The 27,974-nt window shown below is 52.7% G+C and overlaps 14 protein-coding genes across 14 annotated transcripts; 8 read left to right on the top strand and 6 right to left on the bottom strand.

Moving 5' to 3' along the window:
* Positions 1 to 234: 234 nt before the first annotated feature.
* On the top strand, positions 235 to 1,107 carry J4E88_003401 (uncharacterized protein; the record flags this gene model as incomplete). The annotated part of the gene is made up of 1 exon (XM_049397054.1): positions 235 to 1,107. The coding sequence occupies one exon, from the start codon at positions 235 to 237 to the stop codon at positions 1,105 to 1,107; it is 873 nt and encodes a 290-aa protein (XP_049257396.1).
* A 1,324-nt stretch (positions 1,108 to 2,431) lies between these two features.
* Positions 2,432 to 3,996, top strand: J4E88_003400 (uncharacterized protein; the record flags this gene model as incomplete). Its single annotated transcript, XM_049397053.1, has 5 exons — positions 2,432 to 2,519; positions 2,575 to 2,876; positions 2,924 to 3,340; positions 3,390 to 3,851; positions 3,910 to 3,996. The coding sequence occupies 5 exons, from the start codon at positions 2,432 to 2,434 to the stop codon at positions 3,994 to 3,996; spliced, it is 1,356 nt and encodes a 451-aa protein (XP_049257395.1).
* A 388-nt stretch (positions 3,997 to 4,384) lies between these two features.
* Positions 4,385 to 6,883, bottom strand: J4E88_003399 (uncharacterized protein; the record flags this gene model as incomplete). The annotated part of the gene is made up of 3 exons (XM_049397052.1): positions 4,385 to 4,561; positions 4,616 to 6,721; positions 6,767 to 6,883. 3 exons carry the CDS (start codon positions 6,881 to 6,883, stop codon positions 4,385 to 4,387), a joined length of 2,400 nt encoding a protein of 799 aa, XP_049257394.1.
* A 363-nt stretch (positions 6,884 to 7,246) lies between these two features.
* On the top strand, positions 7,247 to 9,600 carry PRP43 (DEAH-box ATP-dependent RNA helicase prp43; the record flags this gene model as incomplete). Its single annotated transcript, XM_049397051.1, has 2 exons — positions 7,247 to 9,430; positions 9,481 to 9,600. 2 exons carry the CDS (start codon positions 7,247 to 7,249, stop codon positions 9,598 to 9,600), a joined length of 2,304 nt encoding a protein of 767 aa, XP_049257393.1.
* A 376-nt stretch (positions 9,601 to 9,976) lies between these two features.
* Positions 9,977 to 10,783, top strand: J4E88_003397 (uncharacterized protein; the record flags this gene model as incomplete). The annotated part of the gene is made up of 1 exon (XM_049397050.1): positions 9,977 to 10,783. One exon carries the CDS (start codon positions 9,977 to 9,979, stop codon positions 10,781 to 10,783), a length of 807 nt encoding a protein of 268 aa, XP_049257392.1.
* Positions 10,784 to 11,119: 336 nt separating this feature from the next.
* On the top strand, positions 11,120 to 11,811 carry J4E88_003396 (uncharacterized protein; the record flags this gene model as incomplete). The annotated part of the gene is made up of 2 exons (XM_049397049.1): positions 11,120 to 11,377; positions 11,572 to 11,811. The coding sequence occupies 2 exons, from the start codon at positions 11,120 to 11,122 to the stop codon at positions 11,809 to 11,811; spliced, it is 498 nt and encodes a 165-aa protein (XP_049257391.1).
* Positions 11,812 to 12,438: 627 nt separating this feature from the next.
* On the top strand, positions 12,439 to 13,963 carry J4E88_003395 (uncharacterized protein; the record flags this gene model as incomplete). Its single annotated transcript, XM_049397048.1, has 3 exons — positions 12,439 to 12,688; positions 12,749 to 12,869; positions 12,919 to 13,963. The coding sequence occupies 3 exons, from the start codon at positions 12,439 to 12,441 to the stop codon at positions 13,961 to 13,963; spliced, it is 1,416 nt and encodes a 471-aa protein (XP_049257390.1).
* Positions 13,964 to 14,384: 421 nt separating this feature from the next.
* Positions 14,385 to 15,375, bottom strand: J4E88_003394 (uncharacterized protein; the record flags this gene model as incomplete). The annotated part of the gene is made up of 3 exons (XM_049397047.1): positions 14,385 to 14,769; positions 14,818 to 15,037; positions 15,093 to 15,375. The coding sequence occupies 3 exons, from the start codon at positions 15,373 to 15,375 to the stop codon at positions 14,385 to 14,387; spliced, it is 888 nt and encodes a 295-aa protein (XP_049257389.1).
* Positions 15,376 to 15,923: 548 nt separating this feature from the next.
* Positions 15,924 to 16,377, bottom strand: J4E88_003393 (uncharacterized protein; the record flags this gene model as incomplete). Its single annotated transcript, XM_049397046.1, has 2 exons — positions 15,924 to 16,239; positions 16,292 to 16,377. The coding sequence occupies 2 exons, from the start codon at positions 16,375 to 16,377 to the stop codon at positions 15,924 to 15,926; spliced, it is 402 nt and encodes a 133-aa protein (XP_049257388.1).
* Positions 16,378 to 19,751: 3,374 nt separating this feature from the next.
* On the top strand, positions 19,752 to 20,891 carry J4E88_003392 (uncharacterized protein; the record flags this gene model as incomplete). Its single annotated transcript, XM_049397045.1, has 2 exons — positions 19,752 to 19,936; positions 19,985 to 20,891. 2 exons carry the CDS (start codon positions 19,752 to 19,754, stop codon positions 20,889 to 20,891), a joined length of 1,092 nt encoding a protein of 363 aa, XP_049257387.1.
* Positions 20,892 to 21,161: 270 nt separating this feature from the next.
* J4E88_003391 (uncharacterized protein) lies at positions 21,162 to 22,660 on the bottom strand (the record flags this gene model as incomplete). Its single annotated transcript, XM_049397044.1, has 3 exons — positions 21,162 to 21,460; positions 21,593 to 21,938; positions 22,037 to 22,660. 3 exons carry the CDS (start codon positions 22,658 to 22,660, stop codon positions 21,162 to 21,164), a joined length of 1,269 nt encoding a protein of 422 aa, XP_049257386.1.
* A 294-nt stretch (positions 22,661 to 22,954) lies between these two features.
* On the bottom strand, positions 22,955 to 24,694 carry J4E88_003390 (uncharacterized protein; the record flags this gene model as incomplete). Its single annotated transcript, XM_049397043.1, has 4 exons — positions 22,955 to 23,343; positions 23,406 to 24,567; positions 24,621 to 24,628; positions 24,688 to 24,694. The coding sequence occupies 4 exons, from the start codon at positions 24,692 to 24,694 to the stop codon at positions 22,955 to 22,957; spliced, it is 1,566 nt and encodes a 521-aa protein (XP_049257385.1).
* A 798-nt stretch (positions 24,695 to 25,492) lies between these two features.
* J4E88_003389 (uncharacterized protein) lies at positions 25,493 to 26,128 on the top strand (the record flags this gene model as incomplete). Its single annotated transcript, XM_049397042.1, has 1 exon — positions 25,493 to 26,128. One exon carries the CDS (start codon positions 25,493 to 25,495, stop codon positions 26,126 to 26,128), a length of 636 nt encoding a protein of 211 aa, XP_049257384.1.
* Positions 26,129 to 26,263: 135 nt separating this feature from the next.
* On the bottom strand, positions 26,264 to 27,643 carry J4E88_003388 (uncharacterized protein; the record flags this gene model as incomplete). Its single annotated transcript, XM_049397041.1, has 4 exons — positions 26,264 to 26,506; positions 26,565 to 27,149; positions 27,251 to 27,413; positions 27,465 to 27,643. 4 exons carry the CDS (start codon positions 27,641 to 27,643, stop codon positions 26,264 to 26,266), a joined length of 1,170 nt encoding a protein of 389 aa, XP_049257383.1.
* Between the last annotated feature and the right edge of the window lie 331 nt (positions 27,644 to 27,974).

Genomic DNA, 27,974 nt, shown 5'->3' with positions numbered 1-27,974 from the left:
CCCCCCGGACCAGATGCTAGCACTGCAACAGCTAGAGTCGCAGTCGTGGGTTCAATGAACATGGATTTCATCAACCTCATCGATAGCCATCCTCGTATTGGCAGTCATGTGGTAACAACGAAAAGCCTACGATTTCCGGGAGGCCATGGTGTCAATCAGGCTGTAGCTTGTGCGAGGCTGAGTGGCGTTCCCCGAGCCTTCTTGCTACAAGCTGACTATCGCCCGGATAACGCGATGTCTGTTCCATCCGGCGTAGAGGTCTTCATGTTCGGAGTCGTAGGGGGCGACAGAAATGGCAAAGATATCAAAGTAGGACTGAAGGAAAACGAAGTGAACATCGACGGCGTCCGCACTATTGAGGAGGAAGACACGGGGTACGCTCATATAGGCGTGAACCTTGCTGGTGATCCCACGGTCATCGTCACACGGGGGGCTTACAGCAATTTCGTTCCGGGACCTTTATTCGACCCCAAGATCACCCCGAATGTTGTTCTCGTATCCCTGGAAATTCCCATAGAGATGGTTGTTCATGCGCTTGCGTGGGCGAAGGAGCACAAAGCAATGACGATCTGCAACGCGGCCCCAGCAACATCCTCGGTTCCAGACGAGATCTTCCAAGTCGACCACTTCATAGTGAATGAGCAACAAGCCGACATCTTGAACGGCATCGAAGGTGTTCTCTTCGACGATCGGTTCGTTCAGCAAAAGGATATACGTCAACACTACCAAGAGCTCTGCGAGAAGTTCCATAGCTATGGGGCTGCGTGTGTTGTGATCACAATGGCTGAACTTGGAGTGGTCGGATCGGAGAAGGACCCAGTGTCAGGTATACGGCAGCAATACATATTTGCCGCCGAGCAAGGGAAAGGTCTTCCAGTCGTGGATACTACCGGAGCTTCTGATGCTTTTATTGGAGGTTACACGGTGGAACTCGTGCATCAAAAGCAGGCAGGCCTGAGGCAAGACATAGCGTCGGCCATGAAGCTCGGAATCAAAGCTGGGGGGTTGACCGTTAGCAAAGTCGGGTCGATGCCTGCATTTCCTTTTCCCAAGGACATAATGAAGACCACCTTCTGCGCTGCGCCCGCTCCGAACGCCCGAGGGTAGTAAAAGAATGTACTGAGGCCGCAGGATTGCTATAACGTATCCCGTGATTGCAAAGGCTCGACACGTTCGATTGCGCAAGCTTTTCTACTTCCACCTCCGCATGCGCGATGCGTTCTGGAGCATGTCGATGGCCTTCCTCGGTTGCATAGTTTCGCCACAGGGATCTGTTGTCTGAAGAGCGGACTGGAACTAGGAAACTGCTCTAGTTTATCCAAGAGATACCTAGATGGAGCGGTCAGTCACCAAATATCAACTCACGCCATCCGACAAGCAACTGACTTATCGATGACATACGTTTTACTTCGATGTTGCGCGAAGGCAGTCCAAAGCTTGGAAGGAACTTCGACCTCAGGAACGCTATTAGACATCAATGCGCCAAAGCTCTGGCTTTGGACGAAACACATGGTCATGTCGTCTCTCGTCATTGGGAAATGTAATGGCCGAAGCCTCCGCCGACGTTGGAATGCGTAGTAGCGACAAGAAGACGCGGGCGGCTAGCCCCCTGACATCTACAAGTGATGACGCGTCTCTACTGACGTCATCCAATGACTTGCGAAACACCACCTCAAAGACACAACGCTACACGCGGACCAGCCAATGTCCAGACACGACACAAACCAGAACCTCTTTCGCTATCTGCGCTGGGATATGGCACATGCACGCGGCCATTCCAGCCCCGCGGCCGATCCACAACGCGGGGACAGAGAGCTGTCTGCGGGGCTTTCGATAGGGCCTCAAGTGACATCTTGAAGCAGGCTTCCCATCACTCTCGGAGCAATCAGATTACTTTCCAACCTCGCATATCACTCATCCAATGCCCTTCGCATGGACGACTACGTCGACACCTCGGCCGCAGCCGCCTTCGCCTTTGTACCTGTCATGCCGTCCGGGTCCTTATCAGCGCAAACGCCACAGCCGTACTCCCATCGCGCATCATCGTGCGTGTGATCTGCGTATGCGTTGTTTCAGACGCACCATATGCGGCACGCGGAGCTTAACGAAAGCTTGATAAAAGCTTGGAAAGCTTGGTCGCATGCTTGTAGGCCCATGATCGCGGCTGCGACAATCCGGCCGGTGTGACCGCCTGTTCCTGGTCGAGCGCTGGTGATTGGAGCGTTTGCAGTTGGGCAGGTAGGTTTGCTTCTTTCAAGGTGGGCGTGATGCATGCGTTGGTTGGAAGGCACGAAGGTACTTATGCTGCCTCGTCGTCGTTGCTTCGAGAGGAGTAATTCTTTCTTATCTTTGTCTTGTTGCATCAGTGTTGTAACAAGAATTTCGTCACTCGCATCCAAGAATCCATCAAATCCAGCAACCCAATATCAACATGGCATCTCTACAACGCCTTGCGATCCAGCGTAGCCCAGCCTACAAGCCCGCTGGGGTCAAGAGCTACGTCTACGCCATGACAAAGTGTCCGTCACCTATTCCCTACATGTTTCTCCTTCACCATTCAACTGACACGCGTAGATGGCTTCCACCCTACAAAACCCGGCCCGTATTTCCAAGCCAAGGTCATGTCGCAGCAAGGCAAGTTCGGCCGAATCGGCGGCCGCATGCGATCACGCTACGTTCTCAAGAAGCGCAACGAAACATCGGCACCAGGTGGTGCGCAAAGCAAAGCCGCAGCCCCAAGCGACGGTACTCCGACTGAAGGTGAAGTACCCGCCGAAGACATCCAAAACGACTCCTTGTATCTCTGCGAAGTCGGCGTTGGAACACCCGAACAGAAGATCTACCTTGACTTCGATACTGGATCTTCGGATCTTTGGGTATGTTGTGTTCGTTGACGAGTTGATCACATCACTAAGATATACAGGTCTGGTCCACCGAACTCCCCAAGAACATCCTCAGTTCAGCAGATGCGTCAAAGCAGCAGGTCGCTTTCGACCCCTCAAAGTCAAGCACATTCAAGAAACTTGACGGCGAGACATGGAAGATCTCGTACGGAGACTCGTCTTCCGCAAGCGGTGACGTCGGTACTGATGTCGTGAACCTGGGTGGTCTCAAAGTCGAGAACCAAGCTGTGGAGCTTGCAAAGGAGCTTTCGCAGCAATTTGCGGAGGGCAATGGAAGCGGACTACTTGGTCTGGCGTTCAGTTCCATCAACACTGTTTCCCCAACCCCTCAAAAGACGCCCGTCGACAACATCATCGCACAGAAGAGCGCTAAGGAGCAGCTTTTCACCGCGTACCTTGGTAGCTGGCGCGACACGAACGAGGCTGACAAGGGAGAAGTATGTCATTCGCGCCATTAACTCATACTTTCTTCTGACAGGCCACCAGAGTTTCTACACCTTCGGTTTCATCGACCAAGCCGTCCTAACCGCCTCGGGCGCCTCCTCCCCCAACTACGCCCCCGTAGACTCCAGCCAAGGCTTCTGGCAAATCGCATCCACCTCCGCGACCATCAACGGCCAGACTGTCGACCGATCCAGCAACACCTCAATCATGGACACCGGCACCACTCTCTGCCTCGTCGATGACGCCCTAGTCGACGCCGTCTACAAAGCCATCCCAGGCGCCAAATACGACCAGAGTAACCAAGGCTACGTCTTCCCCACTTCCACCGCAGCAGCCGATCTTCCTGAGATCAAGCTTGCGATTGGAGACGCGATGGTGACGTTTCAGAAAGAGGACTTGGGCTTCGCTGACGCTGGAAACGGTATGGTGTACGGAAGCATCCAGAGTAGGGGGTCTATGGATATGGATATTTATGGTGATGCTGTGCTGAAGGCTATGTACGCGGTAAGTTGTGCTGAAACTGTTGCTCCATTCTGGAAATCATACTAATGTAGTATTCTAGATCTTCGACATGAATAATGGATCGCCGCGATTCGGTTGGGTGCAGAGGAAGGAGAAGACTCAGAATACTGATGCGCCGCCTTCGTAGTGGACTTGGAGTGCGCTTTTCAACAGAGAGGATGAGCTCAGATTCCTGGCTCGAGCTGAGTATGTCACTACCCAGTGCATGATATAGCAAGTAGCTTCAGGTTATGACATGAATGTTGCTATTGCCAATGATTAATGCGCAATGAACATACGAATGCTCATTTTCTGTCTCTTACATCACACGTTAACTTATCATCATGACTACAACATAGTCCAAGAAGGTCCTCTATACTGCAATAAAGTACGCTTCCATATACATCGTATTCCAATTCTGGGAAAGAGAAGCACCAACTTTTGTCTCGCAGTAGAGACAATGTATAGCGAACACTGAAACCAGTAGCCTCATCTTCTCATTCCAACTATACAGCTACGCACCAGACGGTACCGGACTACATCATACACCCATTCGACTTGCTAGAATGCAAATCCGAAACATCCAAGCGTATCCTCCGTCCCTCAACCGTCAGATAGCTCTCAACCAGCCACTCATACCACACCTTGCGGTCATCCGTCTGCCTCCAGAAACTGACTTCGACCTCTGAGTTGGCGGGTAACTGCATGGGGGTCTGCAACACGAATTAGCCGCGATCCTTATTTCCTGTAATCAGTGAATAACATACCTTGAGTGGGAACAAGATGGGGAACCAAGAAATCATATCTTTGCTCTTCGCTTCCATAGTCACTGGATTCGTGCTCAACTCCACCGGTCCTTCCGAACCGCTGTACAGTACTGTTTCGAAGTATGCGCCGAGACCATGGCATACACCCGGTTCCTGAATAGGGAAGGCGATGCGGCAGTAGCGCAGGTTATGTTCATTTGCGCCGTCGCCGCCGCTGAAGCCACCACCGCCGCCTATCGCCGAACCGCCTTTCCTGAGCGAAGATTGTGCTAGAACGGCGGGAGGAAGGGGGTGTGTGAAATCCCAGGCTGTTTCAACCTTGGGTGTAAGGGGGGCCTCGAGGTTGAAGTGTTGCATCCTAGTGCCGTTGCTGAGTTGTTTGGATGCGACGGTTTCTTCGGAGGAGGTGGAGAGGTAGTCGAATTGAGTCAGCATGACTACCCATGGGATATCGAAAGCGTTGGGATCGACGCTGGTACTTCTAGTATACAGGTCGGACCAGAGCTTTGGCGTGGAGATGGGAGTGAAGTGCGCGGTGTAGCTGGAGGGTATCGAGATGCCGTGAGTAGGGTTCAGGACATGTTGCACACCGTCGAGACATTCGGGTGATAGCTCATTGTCGGCGAAGGAACCGAGAAGCTCGCTCACGAGGATGTCAACTTTGCCGAACGTGCCGTCGGCGAGAGTTGGGCCTTTCCAGGCGCGCATGTCGGTCTTAACGACTGTGACGCGTCCGCCCCAGGTTTCGATGTTGTGCCGTTGAAGCAGTACGTATGCGTTAGGATTCTTCTCGATGGCGTAGACTTGTACGGGTACACCGGAGCTTGCGCTGGCATTTAGCGCGCGTGTCACAAGCGGACCTCGACCGGATCCTACGACTGCGATAACGACGGCACCGTTGCTGGAACTGGTTGATTTGCTCTCGGCATGCCAGTCTTTCAGCGCCTGAGCGATGGCGCGCTCGTACCACGCGTATTTGATTGGATCCTTTTCAAACACCTCGTATGTAATAGATTCGAGGTTGTCCGTCAGGGGTTGCAGTGGGCTCTGGAGATAGTCCTGGAATCCACCACCGAACCGTTCAATCTGGCTCTTAGGAGGCTGATTGCGCTGCAGGTATCGCATGTAGCTCAAGTGAGGAGTCGGGTCGTTGTTGCTACTGCTCTTCTTGGGAAGCTTCTTTGCAATCTCGGCTGCTTCAGCTGGTGTTGGTGCGACTGTTCCTGATGATCCTGGACTCGGTGCATCTTCTACAGTGCGAGGGGATAGATGACCCGTGGAGTACGACATTATCATATCGGGGTCATCAATGCCTGGTAGTTGGCCAACATCCGAGATGAGTAGCCAAGGCCCGCGCTGCAGGCGCATGCAACGGAAGATGAAGACCTGGTGTGCTTTGGACAGGACGTAAGATTGACGAGCGTTGACTAGGAAAGAGGAAGCGTGCAAGTTGAGAAGTCGCACAGGCTCGGAGAACCAACGTGACTGAACAGCCAAGGATGGCAGGCGACGCGGCATATCGAGCATGACTGCTAACCTGTTATGGTACTTGCAAATCGATCGAATGGTGTTCCACGCATCCCATGAGCTCCAAGAATCGACGTTCTTCGACTCACTGCTGGCCTCGAACTCAGGTCTTGCGAATCGCGCTAGGTCTCCCACGTCGTCCTTGCTGGAGTCTGACTGCGTTCCATCCATGGGTAGTTGGATGTGCAGCTGGATGTAAGATCCAGTGACAAGCGCCTCCTTGATAGAACGAGCATACTGAGATACGCCAGTCTGGCCGTGGGCGAGTCTTGGTCCAGGGATGACCAGATTGGTAACGCCGCAGAAAGCTGCATAGGCAACCTCGAGGTGGAAGACTTGGCGCGACAAATGGGAGATGATCGGGTCGGGAGAAGACAGATCGATCCACGAGCTGGTGAATGCTACCAGTTGACTAATGATCTCATTCGGGCTAAGTGGTGTATCGAAATTGTCCAAGGCAGGTATCAAGGGCAGCGGTTGGGATTGCGACTCAGCGAGGGCTTGGGTGTAGGAGTTGAGCAGACTCAAGACGCGGTTCTGGAAGTGGTCGTTGGTGATGGTGCTAGTGAGCATATCATACTGGAGGTCGTCAGTAGAGTTCCTGCTAGTCTTGGAGGTACTTACTCCGAGATCTTGGGCATGCTGCACCAACTCGGGCGCGACGTCCAGGGTACGCTTCGACTCATGTTGGCCAATATAGAATACGGGCGCATGTTCGCCCATGCCTTCTGAGTAGTCCATAACAGTATCGGGGTTAGTCAGGCCAAGATGAGAAAAAGTGTTAGTGGAAGAAAAGTTGGTGAATGTTGCGGACTACCGCGGGGTCAGCAAAGTCGCGGATGCAATGCTGCGGCGCGCGACCAGGGATGCGGAGCGGGATCACAGCGGCAGGGGCGTGAATTAGAGAGAAGGAGCCACCAGGGGTGGAGAAGGTATATTTACTACATGGCGGCGTGTGGATATTGCTGTGGTGCCTTGCAGCCTGTCGTCGATTGCGCCAAGCGCGAGCAGTCGCGGTAAGTGGAGCTAAGGGCCCGTCGCATAACTTTTTCTGGGACGGCGAGTGCAGGCGACACCGACACGCGCAAACGCCCCAGCACCACAATGACTGCCATGACGAAGCGCGAATACGGCGACGACGACAGTGCCCGCGTCAAGCGCGTCAAGACCGAGTCCAACGGAGAGGGCAAGATGGACGCGGCGGCGAATCCCTACCTGGCGCACTGGAACGACGACAAGCCCGTCAAGAGCGAGTACAGCGGCAGCGGCACCGGCCTCCAGGGTTTCAAGAAGCATGCGACGACGACGGCGCAGGCCAACGCCGCCGAAGACGGCCCCAACAACGCCTTCACCGGCCGCCCGCTCTCGAGCAAGTACATGAGCATCCTCAAGAAGAGGCGAGACCTGCCCGTCCACCAGCAGCGCGACGAGTTCCTCAAGCTGTACCAGGAGTCGCAGATCCTCGTCTTCGTCGGTGAGACGGGTTCCGGAAAGACGACGCAGATCCCGCAGTTCGTCCTTTTTGACGACCTGCCCCAGCAGAATGCCAAGATGGTCGCCTGCACCCAGCCGCGCCGTGTCGCTGCCATGTCCGTCGCCCAGCGTGTGGCCGAGGAAATGGACGTCGAGCTGGGCGAGGAGGTCGGATACAGCATCCGTTTCGAGGACAAGACGGGGCCCAACACCATCCTCAAGTACATGACGGACGGAATGTTGCTGCGCGAGGCCATGAACGACCACAACCTCACGCGCTACAGCACCATCATCCTGGACGAGGCTCACGAGAGAACCCTGGCTACCGATATCCTCATGGGTCTGCTGAAGGAGGTCGTCCTGAGGCGGCCGGACCTCAAGCTCATCATCATGAGTGCTACGCTCGATGCGACCAAGTTCCAGAAGTACTTCCACAACGCGCCCCTGCTCGCCGTACCTGGACGAACCCACCCCGTCGAGGTCTTCTACACGCCTGCCCCCGAGCGAGACTACGTCGAAGCCGCCCTGCGCACCGTCCTCCAGATCCACGCCACCGAGCCCGAAGGCGATATTCTGCTGTTCTTGACTGGTGAGGAGGAGATTGAGGATGCGTGCAGGAAGATAAACCTCGAGGCCCAGGACCTTTCTCGTGAAGGTGGTGCTGGACCATTGGTCGTATACCCGCTGTACGGAACTTTGCCGCCTGCACAGCAGCAGAAGATCTTCAACCCTGCGCCTCCGCCCGCAACACACGGCGGCCGCCCCGGACGCAAGTGCATCGTTTCTACCAACATTGCTGAGACATCTCTCACTATTGACGGTATCGTCTACGTCGTGGACCCCGGTTTCAGCAAGCAAAAAGTCTACAACCCCCGTATCCGTGTCGAATCCCTCCTCGTTTCGCCCATCTCCAAGGCCTCAGCACAACAGCGAGCTGGTCGTGCCGGACGTACGCGTCCCGGTAAATGCTTCCGCCTGTACACCGAGCAAGCCTTTAAGAAGGAGCTCATCGAGCAGACCTACCCTGAAATTCTCAGGTCAAATTTGGCTAGCACCGTTCTTGAGTTGAAGAAGCTTGGAGTCGACGATCTGGTACACTTCGATCTGATGGACCCGCCTGCGCCTGAGACCCTGATGCGTGCGTTGGAGGAGCTCAACTACCTGGCATGTCTTGATGACGAGGGTGAGCTGACCACACTCGGAGGACTCGCCTCGCAGTTCCCTCTGGATCCCGCATTGGCAGTCATGCTCATCACATCGCCCGAGTTCTACTGCTCAAACGAGATCCTATCGCTTACTGCGCTCCTCTCTGTACCCCAAATCTTCGTCCGTCCAGCCAACAACCGAAAGCGCGCAGACGAGATGAAGGAGCTGTTCGCACACCCCAAGGGCGACCAGCTTACCATGCTCAACGTCTACCATGCATTCAAGAGCGAGGAGGCGCAAGCAAACCCGAAGCAGTGGTGCCACGACCATTTCCTCTCTTACCGAGCGCTTCAGCAAGCTGACAACGTCCGTCTTCAACTCAAGCGCATAATGGAGCGCGAGGAACTTGAACTTATGTCAACGCCGTTTGAGAACAAGAAGTACTACGAGAACATTCAGCGTGCGCTTGTTGCCGGTTTCTTTATGCAAGTTGCCAAGCGCGATGGTAACGGCAAGAGCTACATCACCGTCAAGGACGAGCAGAATGTTCTCTTGCACCCAAGCACTGTTCTTGCAGAGGACAGTGAATGGGTCATCTACAACGAGTTCGTCTTGACAACCAAGAACTACATCCGAACAGTGACATCTGTGAAGCCGGAGTGGCTTATGGTGAGTGCATCCTTTCTTGCTTTGATAAACGTTTTACTAACCTCTGCCAGGATATCTCACCGAACTACTACGATTTGTCACAGTTTAAGAAGGGTGAGATCAAGACCGCCTTGCAGCGAGTGGTTACCAAGCTCCAGCGAAAGGAAGTGGAGAAGGGAGGACGGAGATGATTGACTCCGGGTGCACTGTGAAAGCGAATGTAAAACAGGATTCGAGGGCGAGCTGAACATTGGCAGCATCATAAACGTCCTATAGACGGCGCTTGTATCTGGTGTTATGCCGCTTGGCGTTAGGCTTGCTTGTGCATCGGATGACATGATTGAAGATAAGGACGCCGCTATGAGCGTCATTCTAATTGAATCCTTATGCATCTTCATCTTTCACCCTGACTTGCGGTATTGGCTAACCGCATACACGCTAGCGTTGACCCCCACATGTCGGTATCTGCGCATGCCGACATCTCCAACTTTTTCTCAGCTCACATTTCCGCGACAACGCGATCGCAAACCACATTACGCGACGGAACAGGCTTGGTCTCTCTTGGAAATGGCCCCAGTACAAAGTGAAGACGCGTCTTTGTTTCACATCGAGCGCATATCGCAATACGTCTGCATCCCACCCTCGTGTCTCGCGGATCCCTTCTCAGCAGTATGCGCAACAGTACTATCACCACTACTCCTCACGTACTTCCCACCTGCGAAAGGCGTAGTACTCGCATACGAAGATGTAGACCTGCAAAGTACACCACCCGCCGGACCGGATCCGAAGTCCAAGAACAGATCACAGTCACAACAACGAAGCGAATCCAGTTCCAACGACAATGCGCCCGCTGAGCCACTGCTACTCAGGCACGTCGATGAATACGCAGCGCCGTTCCTTTGGGTGACCGCCTCTTTCATCGTATGGCGCCCAGCCCGAAATGCATACCTCACCGCGCACATCACCGACCAAGCGAAGACGCATCTCACACTCGCACACCTCAACACCTTCCCCGTGAGCATACTCAAGGAATGTCTGCCCTCAGACTGGTCGTGGCATTCGGAAGAATCCGGTCAAACGAAGCAGGGATGGGATGGCAAATTGTCGGACGAGGGAGGCTGGTGGGTGAACGGCGACGGAGAGAAGGTGGAGGGAGAGCTACGAGTGAGGATACGAGACGTTGAGGGTAGGATGGATGGAAAAGGAAAGGGCAAGGGCTTCTTGCGCATTGACGGAGCGCTGGTTTCTGAGGAGGAGATCAAGGCGGCACAACAGAAGGCTGGCAAGGGGAAGAGGAAGGCTACCACGAGCGCGATGAAGGCACAACCACAGAAGCAGGCGGAGGGAGAAGTCATGGAGATCGATTCGGACTAGGTCGTGGGTGATGGGACACTATACGGATCTATCTGGTCGCAAACTCTGCGATATGCGCAGCATATCATTCGCATCAAAACGGCGTTAAGGCGTTTAAAAACAAAGCAAGATGCAAATTCCAGCATCTACGATACCACACAAATATAACAACCTTCATCAAACGCTCCACTTCCCGTCCCTCGTGAGCACAGACCAATCAGACAACGCACACCTCCGTCTCCCGCCGCAGCAAACCGCGGCAAGCACTCCCCATCAAACCCATCGCCATCCCACCTCCCTCCCCAACCCCCCAATCCAACCACCCACACTCTTTCACCCGCCATCGTACACTGTATTATGTCTTCATCCAAGAAATCCTCCTCGTCATCCTCCCGCAAATCACGCTCCCACGACCCCATCTACGAATCTGGATATAGTAGCAGCAGCAGCAGATCCTACGGCACGACGTATAGCAGCATGTCGCCTTTCTGGACGATTGGCACGCTGTTGGGGGCGAGCAGTGTGGCGCTGGGTGCGTTTGGGGCGCATGGGTTGAAGAGTCGGATTAGGGATCCGGGGGCGTTGGCGAATTGGGGGACTGCGGCGCAGTATCAGGTATGTGTCTTTGATGGTTGCGGTGTCTCGAATCAAAGGGTGCCTTTGAAATTGCGAGTAGTTCGTCGCTCTGTGTCACCGCAGTACCAATGGATGAGGTGCATCCAGGCGCAACATTTGCCCCTCTTCGCATTGGACACCACATCCCTTCTGTCTTTGTTGATCGGGACCTATGCTAACAATGGTTATAACAGCTCGTCCACTCCGTCGTCCTAACCATGACATCCGTCGTCGCGCCGCAAAACAAAATCGCCATGGCCCTCTTCACCGCCGGCATGACCATGTTCTCTGGAAGCATATACCTGCTTGTGCTGGATGCGAAGAAGTACAAGCAACTGGGGCCTGTCACGCCAATTGGCGGCGCTTGCCTTATCGCTGGTTGGCTGGCGCTGGCCGCGAGGGGAAAGATGGTTAGGCTACCTAGGAGCGCGTGATGGATGAGAACAAAGAATTGATGGACCAGGAAATGGACAGTTGTACAGATGAACAAAGCCTGCAGGTCTGGCATATCACGAGATGCATGAGATGATCGGTTATGAGCTTGATGAATAACAACAAATTGCTTCTGGCAAATTCTACAACGAGTCAAATCCTTCACCGTGCAACAACTCTTCACAAACACATCCTGAGATCAAAATAGCTACACCGATCCTTACGCGCCACCGCACCGCGCCCACTCACGAATGACTAGTTTCAGATCAAGATCTCTAGCTCCCATGACTCGAGACGAGCCGCACCCCACATCCGCAAGCCTAGAACATCATCTTCAACGTCCATCCCAACCAGCTATGTGCTGGCGTCCCGCTCTGCCTTTCTTTGTCACATGTTTCGTATTCAAAACTGTAGTCTGGCACCGAAGAACCGTTATGGCCCCCAAACATGTCCCATTATGACATGCTCCGGCACTTACCCCCCACTTAGATATGTAGCGTGTGCCGCAGGAAGCGGCTGCATAGGATAGCGGCTTTCTACCTTGTAAGAGAAGACTGCTCGGGAACTAGGGTAAAATCAATGTCTTCCCATGCGGCAGTATCGTTCTTTTCCTCACATTGTTACGCAGCATGGATGCAACGAGTATTGAGACATCGTCAATAACATGGCTGCCATCAGCGCGCCATATCTTGGGTCTCGCAGGCCTCTGGCTAGTGTTCAAAGTGCTAGAGGCCATCTACAATATCTCGCCGCTCCACCCACTGAGCTCAATCCCTGGACCAAGACTGGCGGCAGCGACGTACTTGCCTGAGTTTTACCACGATGTCGTCAAGTTTGGCTGTTATACGAAGGAGATCAGTAAAATGCACAAGGTTTATGGTGAGCTCATCACTAGCTATCTTGCACCAGCCCGCAACTGATCAACGACCTTTCTACCAGGCCCCATCGTGCGAATCAACCCCAACGAAGTCCACTGCGACGACATTCGCTTCGCAGACGAGATATACGCAACTGGTAGCCGAAAACGCGACAAGCCAAAGCACCAAGTCAACGGCTCTTCGTAAGCCACTCATTACACACATAGATGCAGTCTAACCAACGTTTGCTAGTATCTCACTATCCGGATTCGGCACCATCGACCACGACCTCCACCGACTCCGGCGCGTGCCCCTAGCAAAATTCTTCTCACGAGCCATGATCACACGGCTCGAACCCGAAATCCACAGCCTAGTCCAACAGCTCTGCGACAAACTACTGCGGCAATCCAGCGACAACGAACCCTTCGACATCGCCATGGCATACAGCTGCTTCACCTCCGACGCCATCTCTAGCTACAGTTTCGGCGAAAGCTTTGGGTTCCTCGACCAGGAAGGGTGGTACCCGAATTTCCGAGAGCCCACAGCCGCAGTCCTACGACCCGTTTTTGTGTTTCGGTTTTTTCCTTGGACAAGTAAGAGTGCGGCGCTCGCGACGACTTTTATCGATTATTTGCCGAAGGATATTGCGTTGATGGTAAAGACTTTGCAGGTTGATTTGCCGAATAGAGTGCTCAAAGCGAAGGCGGATCTAGACGCGGGAATCACGTACGACCGACCCACGATCTTTGCTTCACTTTTGCAGTCCGATCTCGGTGCCGGGGATAAGGGCGTGGTGCGCCTAGTCCACGAAGCACAAGCTGTACTGGGTGCCGGCACAGAGACCACGAGCTGGGCTCTGGCCGTAATGACATACCACCTCCTAACCAACCCCCAAATCCTCGCTAAGCTTACCCAAGAACTCGAAACCGTTGTAGAAGACCCGCTAAACCTCCCTGGATGGACAGTTCTGGAAACACTACCTTATCTCGGCGCTGTCATTCAAGAAGGACTGAGACTATCTTATGGCGTTTCTAGTCGTACAGCCCGTATTCCCACGGAGGAAACACTGCTGTACCGTGGCGAATGGAATAAGAAGCCTGTTGAGTACGTGCTTCCGAAAGGCTATGCGATCGGCATGTCGTCGTACGTTACACATCACGATGAACGCGCGTTTCCGGATTCTTATGCTTTTGCGCCGGAGCGGTGGTTGGATGAGAGTAATCAGAGGAGGAAAGAGCCGGAGCGTAGTATACTTTCTTGGTCGAAGGGGAGTCGCTCTTGTTTGGGGAAGAAGTAAGTGGATTGTGATTATTATGATTGGAGATGGATGGCTAACGTTGATCTTGTAGTCTGGCTTTGTGCGAGCTCAATCTGTGTCTTGCTGCAACGGTGCTGCGTGTGATACCGAAGATGCGATTGTTCGATACGACGGAAGAAGATGTGGCGTATGATCATGATATGTTTGTGCCGATGACGAAGGATCATAAAGGTGTCAGGGTTACTATCGAGTAGTGTAACAAAGAATCACTCTATAATATGATTGAGTTAAAATGCTCGACGCATGTGGAAAAGGTTCCTGTTCTTTGTTGATCATTAGATTCCGGATATCGCTTTTGATTTATGGTATCTCATACTGAAAATAATCCTTTGCGCCATATATGCGTTCTCCTCTTCTTTTCTCCACACACAGCATGCGCTCTGGCTCTTTCCGATGCTCTCTACAAATACTCCTTCTTCCTTCCCGTCCTCGTATACTGGTTGAGATGCCACTCAACATCCCCCTCCTTATTGTCCAGCGTACCCGCCCTAATTTCAAACAAACGCATGCTCATCCTCGGTCCCACTTCCGCCAGTTCCACAGACTGGTACCCTGTTTTGACAAAGACATGGTGCCTGACCTCAATCGTATCCTCGATGTTCTTGAACGTAACGACGCGGTTTCCCACTTTAGCGGTGGCTTCGCGGGGCGGGAATAGGTGTTTTAAGATCTGGACGCAGCGTTCTCCGAGTTTGGTGCTGAAGCCTTCGAAGATTAGGTGTGGGTAGGATTCGGAGACTGTGCCGCGAGAGGCGTTGGGGATGTCGGCGCGGAGGACGACGTTACTAGGTTCGTGTTAGTAGGTGTGGTTTGGAGGGTGCGATACGGCTTACTGTAATGAGAAGGAAGCGGTCGGGCCGTGGGGGAAATGCGATACTGTCAAGGCCGTGGGTGTTCCTCTATGCTCGTGAAGAAGGACGATGTCGCTTAGACCGCCTGACTTTGCGCTCTCGACGAGGTTTGGCAGGACCATGTTTCCGCGATTCAATCGTATCGACGTAGGTAGCAGTAACCTGATTTCCTTGGCGAACGTCCCCAATCTACTCGATGGATCTATATCATCGTTAGCACGTAGCTCAGCCTTCCAATCTTGCCCAGAGTTTTGTACCTCTCGAAGTTGTGACCAATATCCTGGGATCTACCACGCCCGACAACTGCGCATACTCGTCGTCCAAGCCCAGCTCCTCTTCTGCCGTCCTATCCGCTCTGCTCTCATCGTATTTGAAATCCTGTCGTAGGTTCTGGTCGTTGGCGACATCCTTGGAAAGTGGCTTGCCGCTCGCGAGCGAAGCTTTCAGCGCTGCTCTTTTCGAAGCGAGTTCGGCGTCGCGAAGGGTAAGCGCGCGGCGGTAGAGGTAGTCGCGACGTTCTCGGGCTTGTTTTCGGATCATGTTGGTGGTATGTGGTGTGGATTGGGAGGGTTACTAGAGGCGCATGCAGGAAGTTGGAAAGTTCGCGACCGAGCGACGAAAAGAAAAGTGGGTCGCGATTCTTATCGATAAGATCACGCCAATTCGAATACCTCGGACTCCCGATCTCATTCACGAAACACACCACCATGATGAATACACTATCATTCTGCCGTGATTCATCAACAGAACGCGCGGTGAGTACATTCAAGATATGGCTTAATTGTGTGCAAGAATCCCGACTGTCATGCCTTCCTTCCGCCGGCCCGGTCTCACTATCCGCCCCAGCTTCATAGAGCTGATTCAACACTATTTACATTGAAGAAGAAACAACACTCATAGACCCTGTCTCCGAATCTTCTTCTCGTCTTGGTTTCCACGTAGCCTGTCGCCACATAGTCCGGGGTCCATCCGCTAATACCACGTCCGCTACAGCAGGTGTGATCAGCAAGCTGCGACATCAAGCCCGTTCCTGGACCACACGCACCCTCAGAACATCCACATGCTACCATTCATCACTTTTTGCTCACTTAAGCTCTGAAGCTCTGCCCTCTCCGCCTAGTCAGAGACTCAATCTCCGACTCCACATCCCAGCACTCGTAAAACGCAGCCCAGTCACCCACAAAGTCTCCGTCTACGGGGCCATAGTATTTGCCGATGGGATACCCAACGCCGCGGGTCGATTCGCTGTAGAAATTGCACGTGGTGCCTGAGTCTACGTGGTAGCTAACAGGCTGGATGTAGTAGCCGTCTGCTCTGTCCTGAGTGATGACGCGGACGTTGTTCTGGCCGGTGGTGTCGAGCATGTAGGTTTTGCCATTGCAGTCTGTAACATGGGCGACGGGGCTGAGGCGTGTTAATGAGTGAGATTGAGGCTGGGCTGAGATTCGGTACTCACGGAAGGGCTTCAGCAGCAAAAGCGATGGAAGAGGTGAGCACGGAAGCGAAGATGAATAGGGTGGAGAACATCGTGGGGAACTGCATGGTAGACGAGCGATTCTTGGGTCTTCACTGCAGGAGAAGAACTGTGACTGTAAAGAGTTTTATAACCTGGTGCGTCAGGAAGACGATTGCCGTTGTACTACTACTCCAGCGTTGCACAAAGTTCTCGACCGTGATAGCGCCTTCCCAACACGAACCCGTTACCGTGGAACGCGAGATAAAGCAAACAACAAAAAAACAAAGAAAGCATCTTAGCGCGCTCTGGAAGCTACAACGGGACCTCCAAGTAGCTTAGTTCGCTGCATGGACTGTATGTATGCGGCAAGCTTGGAAAGTTCCAAACGCTACAAACCCCAACATATATAGCACGCGCACGCTAGCATTCAGCCCTTCAGCCTTGAGTGAGGGGTCCAGGCGAGCAGCTGTAGTAGTTGGGCGCCTTCTTCCAACGCCGCTCTTCCTTGGTTAGAAGCCCGCTGCAGCGCGAGAACTGGTCGATGGATTCGTCTCCGCCGCTGTTGCATGTACCCGAGTCGACGGCGCTAAGGAGGAGTCAGTAAGTACCCATCTCTTGCTTCCATCGCTGAACAATAACTCACTAGTAGAGGTAACAATCGCAGTTGAATGCTTTGAAACCCGTGATGTCCTTGTAGTCGTTGACGGGAACGCAGCCACCCCATTCAAGACGCTGGTGTACCTTGTTACCGATCCAGGTTTCGGCACAGATATCTCCTTGAGTGTGACATTCATCACGTGTGGCGAAGACGCTAGGGCTCGCTGGGGAGGATCGAGGGGCGGCAAGAGCGAGTGAAAGGAAGCCGAGTAGGCTCAGCAAGGAGTAGAAGTGATACATGTTGTCGGGGCTGTTGCGGGTGAGTTGTCAGGAGGTGTTGGTTGTGTTAGCAGGAGCAAGAGTCGATCCGCGACTTCTTATATCAACGTCCGGGAATGCGCCAAGCCGGTGCGTGAATCACTTGAGGAATGCGCGAACGTACGCGGTGAAGGCCCGGGCCGCGCCTCCCACGCCGTGGGTCCAAAATGTGCGGGGAACTACAAATTCGCTCTTGCGAAGAATTGATCAACGCTCGCGTATGTGCGTGTATATTGCCAGCTCATCAATCGACGCACCTGTGTGGCGTATCTGGGGGCCGATACACCTCTTCGGACGTCAGCTCCAACCACTTCAGACCCCACTCGTGTCGGGGTCTTTGAGAATGCTGTGCCGTAACGATGGATCTTTACCGGGAATTGAGTGAAGCGTGAGTGTGTTCGCAGACTTTTCTCTTGTTGCGCGTGCGAATGACAACACGATGAAGGTTCACGGCTATTGCATTCCGAGTAGGTTGTAAGCTATCCAGGCTGACGTATCAGTCACGCGCATACGTGTAGCCAGAGACCATGACGAAAGAGATGTTATGTTTTGCTGAGTGAAACATGATTTGGCCTACCGACGCCGTAAACATACATTATCGCTAAGAAGCCACCATTGATACCAGCCCTGCCATGCTGATACGACACCCAAAGATGTGACCAGGGCCATTGACTCTGGCCATGTGCGAGTCTGCTATGATGCAATTAAGCTAAGGTTGCGCACTTGTACCACTTGGGATTGGGGTCTTCGAAGCAGGGTTCTTCGCCGGGCTCTCCAGTCGGTCCCTCATACATCGGTGGATCGGTAGCTCCTTTGCAGTCGTCCTCGCTCCTACAAGGTAGTCGTTAGCCACTGTTATGGTTCTGCTCATGCACGAGTTAAACAGTATGTAGTTGTCAGCCATCGTACCCGCCTCGCGCAGGCAGAGTGTCGAAAGTTATGTAGTCCTTAACAGTGACTGTAGTCTAGCCCACATGCAATATCGAACGATATGTATCTCTCAAAGTGTATTGTACTTACAGGTGGAATGAGCATTCACAGCCCCCAAACAAGCTATAGGCATACGCGTCTTGGTATCCTGGGATTGTATCGTTGTAGTATATTGCTGTACACTCAGCTACAGCTGATGGGTATGCGGAGATACCAGCATAAGCGCTGCTGTTTCGAATGGTGAGAACGTAACCGCAGTTGTATGGCTCGCCGTAGAGTTCTGGAGTCGTCGATACAGGAGCTGAAAGTGTGATAGGCAAGCTGGCGAGCAAGCTTGTGAGGAAGGTGGTAAGATACATCTTGGGGTTTGGTGAGTTTCGCTGGGATGAAGACAGTGTATATAACTGTTGTTGTTTTGAAGGCTCTTCGGTGTGTAGAGTGACAAAGGTTTGAAAGATAAATCTGAAAGACCTTGAAGATATCTTTGATGTTTGCGTCGGATGTGCTTGCGTTTACTGATACCTGTGGTGAGAGGATGTGAAGCAGGTCTAAATACCACATGTGGATCGCGATGAGCTCATCTCACCATCTTCGCCAGTGGTAACCGAGCTGTCAAAATGCAAGATCCCGTCATCAGCATGGCTTTGGTACTCCCTCCCTTGCCTATCATGGACGTTGAGTGTCGTACACATATACCGATTCCATGTCACCTTCGCCTTCTTGACGAATGCGCCCACGACGGTGCCCTATCAAGCACGGTAAACACGATCAGGAGCCATATGCGCAATATGTCGGTCAAGCCGAGTTGACGTGTTCGGAAGTAGGAGCAGCCTGACCGCCGAACCGCGCCTCTCCGGTACGACGCTGAAATGTATTCGAGACAGTAGTAGCAGTAGTATGGCGCAATATCTGTGTCGATAACATAGCTTTGGTGTGCTTGGCGCGGTTTGCTACTTCATCTCTGCAGGATCGCGATCGCCGATTGGATGTCGGCAGCGGTGAGTATAGCTAGAGGTGTTACTGCAACGGTATGACGAAAGAAAACGACGAGAAGTAGCGCTTGATGCAGTCGTACCAATCCTCTATACGGATGTATTACGAACAAGCTTAGCAGCATCAGTGCGAATACAGCTGGAAACGAAAAGCGGTATGTTACAGTGTATGCCGTGTTCTAAATATCCAGGATATGGCGTCGAGAAGAGTGGGCATGTGCCATCGCGCATGAGCCATGAGCTCGTAGCCAGCAGGTAGCATCCCGAAATAGTCCTGTATTTTGACATCTTTGTGGTAACTCACGCCGATCGATTTCAAGAATGCCAGATAGTGCATACCTGTATGGCGGTACAGGCCACGAATGGCGAGCTTATTTGTGACAGGCTTCGGAGGAAAACTTAATGCCGACGAGATCGATGTGACGTGACGCGCGGACTTGACGGCATAGTAGAGGTGGTCAGGAGACGTGGAAGGAAGACGCATCAATGTTGGAAGACGATAAAGAGGGGCGGCCTTAGCGTGCACGTGATAGCGCGAGATCTCGACGACGCGACTTTGGGACATACCGACGATAGACCAACATCTCGACACGACCTCCAAACCCATACCGATCATCTCCCAAATGAGCCGAGCAAGCATTGAGCAAGCCCTAACGGGCTTAATACCTACATTGAGCGGTCCTCTGCCACCCGAATTGATAGAACTGGCGCTGTCCCTGCTCACGCGTTCGCGAAGCGTCGCAACGTCTATGAAGCCAGATGAGGAAATCGCACGACCATACGCATGTGCTCAATTAGCATGTGAAAGGTAGGGAAATCTCGATTCGCGATGAGCGCCTAATACTGACTTCCAAAGGCTGAAGAAACGTCTCAACCTCCCTACCATCGCATCACGACCGCCCTGTCCCCCGCGGATATACAAGAAACTATACAACTACCTCAGCAGCGCACTCCCCGACAGCACAACACCCCGCGAGCCAACAACACCGAGCAAACCAAAAGCCTCAGCCCCCGCATCAGCACGCAACACACCAAAAACGCCGTTGAGCGCGAGGAAAACACCGAGAACCGCAAGGAGGCTCGATGACAACAATGGCGAAGCACCGGAATGGGTGATGCCTACGATACGCTCCCTAGCCAAGACGTTCGAATACACAAGTCTGATACCGCACGTATACACAGGAGTAGAGTCCATCTACCCCCTCCTATCCCGCATGTCCGCCGCCGCCGCCGAGACACCCAGCAAGCGACCGAAACGAACCGCAGCCACGACTTCGTCGTCGGGAGAAGTCAGCGATACCCGCGTACTTAGTCTCATCGTCGTGGTTTTTCTCCTCGTCTACTCGCGCATGAAGGACATCGACGTCTCCATACAACAATACAACGATTGGCTAGCCAAAGCCGTGAAGGCCGTTCTGGTCCTCCCTGCTACAAAGGACGTCGAGGATGACGAGCTACAAGCCAAGATCGAGGAGACGATGAAGATGGCGAAAGAGGAGGGGTGGCTGCAGATGCAGTGGTTCGATAGCGTGAAGCCGCAGGGTGATGGAGAGGAGATGGAAGGTGTAGAGATGTGTGATGATGCGGCAGCGGCGGCTAAGGCGAAGGGTATTGGGCTGAAATCTGGGGGGAGCGATTATATTGGTCTGGGCACGATGATGCAGGACGCGACTGACTACTTGGGGGAGCGCCAGCAGGAGGATTATGCGAGATGGAAGGAGGATATACTGGCGAGGGTGCGGGAACTTGAGGGGGCTGCCTAGTGGCAGAATCTCTGTATGCTGCAACACGTTACTAAATGTTGACATGTACATACTTGAAAAGACAATGTATACTTCAACCTCAAAACCATTTTATCGAATACGACACGAATTGGCGCCTTTCCAGGATGACAGTGTCATACAGCAAGAGATTGCAACAAGTTCTATTGGAGTCTGAGGGTATCCGCACTATGTCCCACGGACATGTCTAGCGACACAAAGCCGACCGTCTCCCTCTAGCTATGCTCATCCTTCCACACGCAACACCCAGCTCTAGGTCATCATAGTATGCACGCGAACCAAATCTGTCCCGTTATTCCTGACACTGATGATGTTGGAGTAGATTCGCTCAGTCTGCCTCTTAGCAACAGCGTCCTCTTCACCGGGCTTCGTCACAACGTCCGGTGGTACATCTTCCATGATGAAGAACATGTGCAGAGTATCGTTGGGACGTTTACTCTTATACGGTTTTATCGTATCGGTCACAACTACCACATTGGTGATGCGTTTAATCCCGAGTTCGGCCTTGTGTGTTGCAAGGATATATGCAGCAGTCGCGCCGATAGGGGAGCCTGGAGGTAGTCAGTATGGTTTTAATTTACAGCCGCGACCTGAAATCTAGGCCGGGAGGACGTTAAGAATATCTTGGACGTCAAAGACACTCTTCGAGGGGCAATGTATGCTGCAAAAAGTAATCAACTTACCAACTAGGGCCCGGAATTCATCAGTCCCAAGAGAGAAAACGTCACCCGGCCATACCGATAACTGTACTTTACCCACGTTCTTTAAAGCCCGAGCAACCAGAAGAGTAGTATCCGTGTTGATGACTTGTTGAGCGCCATAGACGCGGAAGTTCTTGACATCAGGGTTATCACGAACCCAATATCCCCAGAAGACGTCAGACGCGGACTGGAGTTCAGGAAGCTCTCCAGGGTTTGCTTGTCGACCCCATGCTCCCGGCATCGTAACAGCATGGCGTGGACTCTCGATGTTCTGAGCCATCATGCCTCCACCGTGGTTGACAGCGAATTTATAGTATGCGCCTGTTGCCTGGACCGTATCAGCTACGTGCTTTGACAATTGAAGGAATGCCTGTTTCATAATAGTCCGTGACGACTTTGCGTGCTGTCAGTTTGGGAGTGACATACCGTATACTCCCTGCCCTCAACGTAATACTTCTGGTCTTTAACATCCTTCATTTCGCCATCTTCATCCTCCGAGTCTTGAGACCTTTCGTCGTAGTGTTGAAGATAGTAACAGTCATTGGCCCCCTCTTGAGGTTGACCAGATTCTTCATACATGGATCGTGGGTCTAGATTGAGGCCTTCAAATGCCTCTTTGAGCCCCAGCTTTGTGAACTCGCACTCCCAACCCTTGTCCATGTCTCCTTCGCGCCAGCCCCATAACTTGAGCTCAGCTCTGAGATCGCCGGTCCACCTGCTCGCTGCAGAAGGCGGTTGTCTAGTATCTTGGGAGAGCCATCCAGCGCCTCTATCAGTAGCCTCCATGAGACACATCAAGCGATTCCCTTTCTCCAGGTACTTGTCCCATAGAGCTTTGGTAGCATACGCGCCTTTATTGAAGTCATCGGGGCCTCGAGCGTCAAGGGTAGGACTAAACTTGAGAGCATCGAAGTCAAGAGGACTGAATCGGGGAGGAACCTTTGAGGAGTCGACACCGAAGACTTCGGTAACAACAGGACTATCAACATGTCTACCGATCGCCGAGGCAGCGAGTGCGATAGTGCTGGCTACAGTGATTCGCAGCCTCATAACTGGAAATTACAAGGTGAGTGGTGGGGGGTTATCAAAGACTGGGCAGTGAGGGGTAGACAAGGTAAGAGTGTATGTCGCTCGGTATACGCTAACCGTACCCATCAGTCAAGTGAGTGAATGAATCATGAGCAGGTGAGAGAACAGATCGCTTTGCTGACGCAAGACTGTGAAACCAGGTCACATGATGGTCAGATATAACACGTTGCGGTCATCATGTCCTAAAACAGATACATCACAACATGGTCATCAGAAACTACACCTACGAAGTCGATGTCGCCGCCACGCTGTGCTTCACTCCTTATATAACTCCGCCGTCCTCACCCTCCCCTCCTCCAACACCGCTTTGACCATCTCCCCGTCCCTCGGAACAAGCCTAACGCCAAAGTCCCTCGGTATAGCCACCAACGCACTCTTAATAGCATTGTAGTCCACATAATCAGTACTCGGCGGATTCGTTACACTAGCTTCAATCTTGTACAAGCTGAGCAAACGGAACAGCGCGGCGTAGATGAGTTTGCTTGCTATCAAAGCGCCGGGGCAAGATCGGGAGCCAGCGCCAAAGGAGAGGTGAGGAGGGTTGGCGTGGGAAGTCGGTGTGTGGAGGGAAGATGGGGAGGTGGGGGGTGTGAGCCAGCGTTCGGGATTGAAGGTTGCGGCGGTGGGACCGAAGTAGTCTGTGTCTACGGGTTGTCAGTCTTTTGTGGAAGGAGTATGGGATGATTGCCGTGGAAGGAAGCCCTACCGTGGTTCCCAGCTTGAGCGTTGATCAACACCATCGTCCCCTTCGGTATAACAGCATCGCCCCACCTGACCTCGCTCATCGTCTTACGCGGTAGACTCATGTTACTGACTGTATAGTACCTCCCCGCCTCCTTCACAATTGCGTTCAGATAGGGCACAGTTTCCTTCTCAAAGTCCGTTGCCCAGGCTTCCTTCAACGCTGCGTCGTCCGGATACATTTTGCGTATCTCCGCATAAGCGCGTTCTTGGAAGATATGGCCTTCGGGTGTAGACAAAGAACCAATGCAGGAGACTAGCGTACCGGGTATGGTTTCGAAGCCGCCGGAGACGAGGGATAGACAGATCGAACTCACCTCGACACCTGTGAGGCGGGTTTCTTCGTCTTTGAGAATAGCAGCGCTAATACATGGCTTCTCAGTACCGTTCCTGATCATCTCGCGGACTTTGTCTAGAAGCTCGTTGAGGTACTTGTCTCGTCGCTCGCGCAGTTCTTTCGAGCGCCGGTTCTTTTCGTTGTTAGGTATGTATCGCAAGATGGGTACGTAATCTTGGTAGTTCTCCGAGGCGGAGCGGAGGAGCGAAATAGCTGACCCGACTTCGAGGATCTCGCGGAGAAGATCGTCGTAGACTGCGTCCATGCGGATACCATAGCACAATGTGAGGGTTGTGTTGAGGGCATAGCGCTGGATGTACGGCCGGATGCTGACTTCAACTTCCCCACTCTTGCTGTCCCGACAGAGATCTCGGGCAATGCAGTAGGATTCCAGGTCGAACATGTCGTAGTAGTTCTTCATCATGCCTTTACTCAAGGTAGTCGATGCGGCCTTGCGCTTGTTGCGACAGCTCTCGTCCCATGGTGAGCTTCCGATAGTGAATCCCTGTGTCGATGAGATCAAGCCATGAAACGTATACAGTTTCGGTCGATCAATCAGTCCTTGCGAATTCGAGACCAAAATCTTCTTGCAGTCTTCAAAGGAGTTGACGATCACAGCGCGCGTATTACCGAGTCGAATCTGGAAGACCGAGTTGCCATACTGCCGCCACCACTTCTCGCACACTGTCGCATGGTCGTCGCCGAGCTGAGTGAGATGACCTGTAATTGGAAGAGCACCTGGTATTTCTGGTATGCCGTGTATGTATGGGATGTCGGTGCGACTCAGTACCTATGTAGCTGTCAACATTGCTGACCATGGCTAGCTTCCAATGACACAAATACCTTATACGCTACAAATGCGACAGCTGCAACAATTGAAACCACTACTATATGACCAGAAGGCATATACCTAGCATGTGGTACGATATCCGGCAGATGCTCCATGTTAGAACTTGGTGCCACGAGTCCTTGAGATCAACAGCAAGGGAAGAACTTGTTAGCAAAGCAACGAAACGATTACTTATAGATACCATCGTCCAGGTGCGAGGGCACTACCGGTATCCAATTTCATGCATGATCGCGAGGGGTGCATTCGGAACCGTTCCGAAGATAACGATCGGCTTATCAGTACTGCTCCCACCTTTGAGTTCATTGGAGACCGCGCAACGCGCCGAAATCGTCTCCCAGGCAATGTACAAGAGGTCATCATGAGCCCTGTATCTCTTCCGCGTACACTTGCCGAATGAAGTAGGTGGATAGATGCAACCGTATCAGATATGACTGACATCCTCAACTAAGAATGTGCCCAGGGAGTATGCGCGATGAGTTTCGACTCATTTAGAACAAGCAGGGACGTGTGCCTTCAGGATATCATCGAAAGTATCACTAATGAGAAACATGCTGCTTCGTACGCGTGTGTGTCGTGGTGGTCAATGACGCGAGTCGAGGACGCCAAAGTCGCGTTGGTGGCTGACTAAGCCAGCTCAGGCATCCTGCCGTTGCGTCATCCAACGCGCTCCTACGCGATTCCTCCAACTCCGCGTAACCATCCTTCTGCCTGAACTCGGTTACGCAGCCATGTCTGCCTTACACTCGCAGCGCTCATCTTACCAATGCTATAAAGACGCGCGATCTCACTTTGATCACCTACTAACACCGTATTAACCCACTCACCACAGTAATAGTTCCAACCCTCCCATCCACCACCACCCAAAATGCCAATCACCGAACTCGCCCTCCTCCACCTCACCCCCGGCACCACGCTCGAATCACCCACCCTCCGCACCAACCTCTCCCACGCGAAAACCGTCCTACAGAACTACACAAACCGCACTTTCTACTACATGCAGCAAATCTCCGATCCGAGCTGCATCTACGTAGTGGGAGAATGGGATTCGCTAGACCAGCACTTGAACGACTTCATACCCAGCGCAGACAATCAGGCACTGTTAGAAAGCTTGAAGGACTACATCACCGTGGATTCCAACCTCGAACATCTCGATGTGCCGAATGCGGAGCTGCCGTTGCCGAGAGGAGAGGAAGAACTGGAGAGGGCGAAGAGGGGGGAGCAGGTGTGGAGTATCACTCATTACACTATCAAGGCTGGGAACAGAGAAGCTTTCGAAGTCCAATTCAGGGAGATGAAGGAGAAGTTGGAAGACGGGGTTGGAGGTGGGTGGTGTGTTGGGAAGAAGGAGGGAGAGGATGATGTGTTTGTGACGCTTTTTGCTTGGAGGACTATTGCGGAATATGAACTGTTTGGGAAAGGGAAGGAGAGGGAGGCTTCTGCGTATACGTCGGAGTGTGTTGAGCGGAATGATGTTAAGCATGTCAGGCTTTTGGATATTTAAGACGATTAGTATCATGGGGACACCCGTTCCTACACTGGCACTCGGGATGGCAACTCCAGACCATTACATCACAAAGGTTCGTGGTAGAGCAGTACATTACGTTCATTAATCTCGATACATCCTCGCCGCATCCGTCTACACATAGATATAGCAGAACGGCCCACCCAGCGTACTCATCGCATCCTTAATCGTGATATTCCCAAACGCGTCCTGAAGCATCGGACCCAGCGTCAACGTATCATTCAGCATACCCTTCCGACTCGGCGGGTCGTTCTGGAACGTGATAGTGCCATCAACCGCATTTCTCCTGTTCTCGAGATCTTGGTTCTGCCAGATCCACCACGTGCGATCGATCTGTGCGTGGTGGAAGTAGAAAGCCTAACAATGGAGTCAGCGAGCATCCTGTGCGTAGGGTATTATAGTGGATCAAGCTTACAGGATCAGCCGGCGAGTTGAAAAAGTCAGAACCAGCATCTCCTCCAACGGTGTAATGACCAGCGCTGTGCACACCAAGGTATCCATTGGGGAAATCGCCCTGCATGCGGTTCTGGAAAGTAAGAATATCGTCGCTGTTCTCGAGGAGCTCAGTGATAACTTCATCCCTCGACAAATACGCAGAATTTTTATTAACATCTCTGTTAATGCACCTGGGATTGTATCCCAGCCCATCTGCCTGGGGGTTCGGTTTGATGCCCGTCACTTTCGTAGCGATGGGCCCGAGAGTCACAGTCCAGTTTGCCAAGGGTCCGGAAACGCAGCCGCCGCCGCTTCCGGGCTCGAGCTTGATGGGACAATCTGGTGACCCGGTTGGGACGCCTACGCAGGTGTAGTTTCGGCCGGGGACGTAGTCTCCGCCGTTGGATATGCTGGTGTCGCTGCCGTCGAAGAGGGGGGATGAGGCGGGGTCTTCGTACCACCATGCCCAGTTGTAGTAGGGGAGGTAGCCTTTGTAGCCGCATTCGTTGCGGAGTAGTTGCTCGTAGGCCCAGATGTAGTAGCGGTGCCAGGATAGGAAGTTGGCCTGGGGAAGTTAGCTTATCCTGTTGCCTCGGACGCTGTTGTAAGTTTTTGCTAATCAAATAGTCGTTCGATGTGAGGAAATATTGCTGGCATCAGACGTACAGTTGCGTGGATAGAATACGTCTGCTTAACATGTGTCACGACAAAGTCGTCGAAGCGACTCCTTGCTCCGGGCGCAACGGAAGCTGGTGTAAGACCAGGCTTGGAGTGTAGACACTTGATAGCGTCAATGTAGTTCCTCCTCTCAGGCTTCGTGAGCGTTGACCTTGAATGGTGTTAAATTTGTAGAGACGTCTTCCAGATACTAGCCACTCACCACTCTTTTCGTACTGATGCTGTCTCCGGAGTGCATGTACCTGGGTCGGGAGAGCCATTCTCCGCTACATAACGTTGAAGGTTTTCCAATCCGAGAACGGCGAGCTTGTCGTGTTCGGTAACTTTGACGGCGGTGACGCTACTGGCAAGCGCCAGTGCTGGTATACCGAACAATCTCATCTCGAAGTGATGAAGGTGTTTTGCGCCTGTAGATACCTGGACGCGAGGTATGAAAAAAAGCGGTAACTGAACAACGAATGTGAGACTTCAGTCCTGACGAAACAACACTACACAAACCCTACCTTATATATCCCCTTCGCTTGTAATATCTTCATCTTCGCGCTGATTCATTTTTCTGCATCCTCCTGCATGGAACTCTGCCATATGCAGCTGTGCCGCAATGTAGATTCAAGAGTGGAGTCGCGTAGGGTCCATAGCGCTGCTGCTCAAACGTGAATGGACGCAGCTTCGGAAGTTTGGACGAGAGGAGATGGGAGATCATTTCCCTTGC

The sequence above is a fragment of the Alternaria novae-zelandiae genome, assembly GCF_023758075.1.
Source record: "Alternaria novae-zelandiae strain BMP 2774 chromosome Unknown scaffold_5, whole genome shotgun sequence".
Classification (NCBI taxonomy): Eukaryota; Fungi; Ascomycota; class Dothideomycetes; order Pleosporales; family Pleosporaceae; genus Alternaria; species Alternaria novae-zelandiae.
This window is presented reverse-complemented; position numbering and strand designations above follow the sequence as displayed.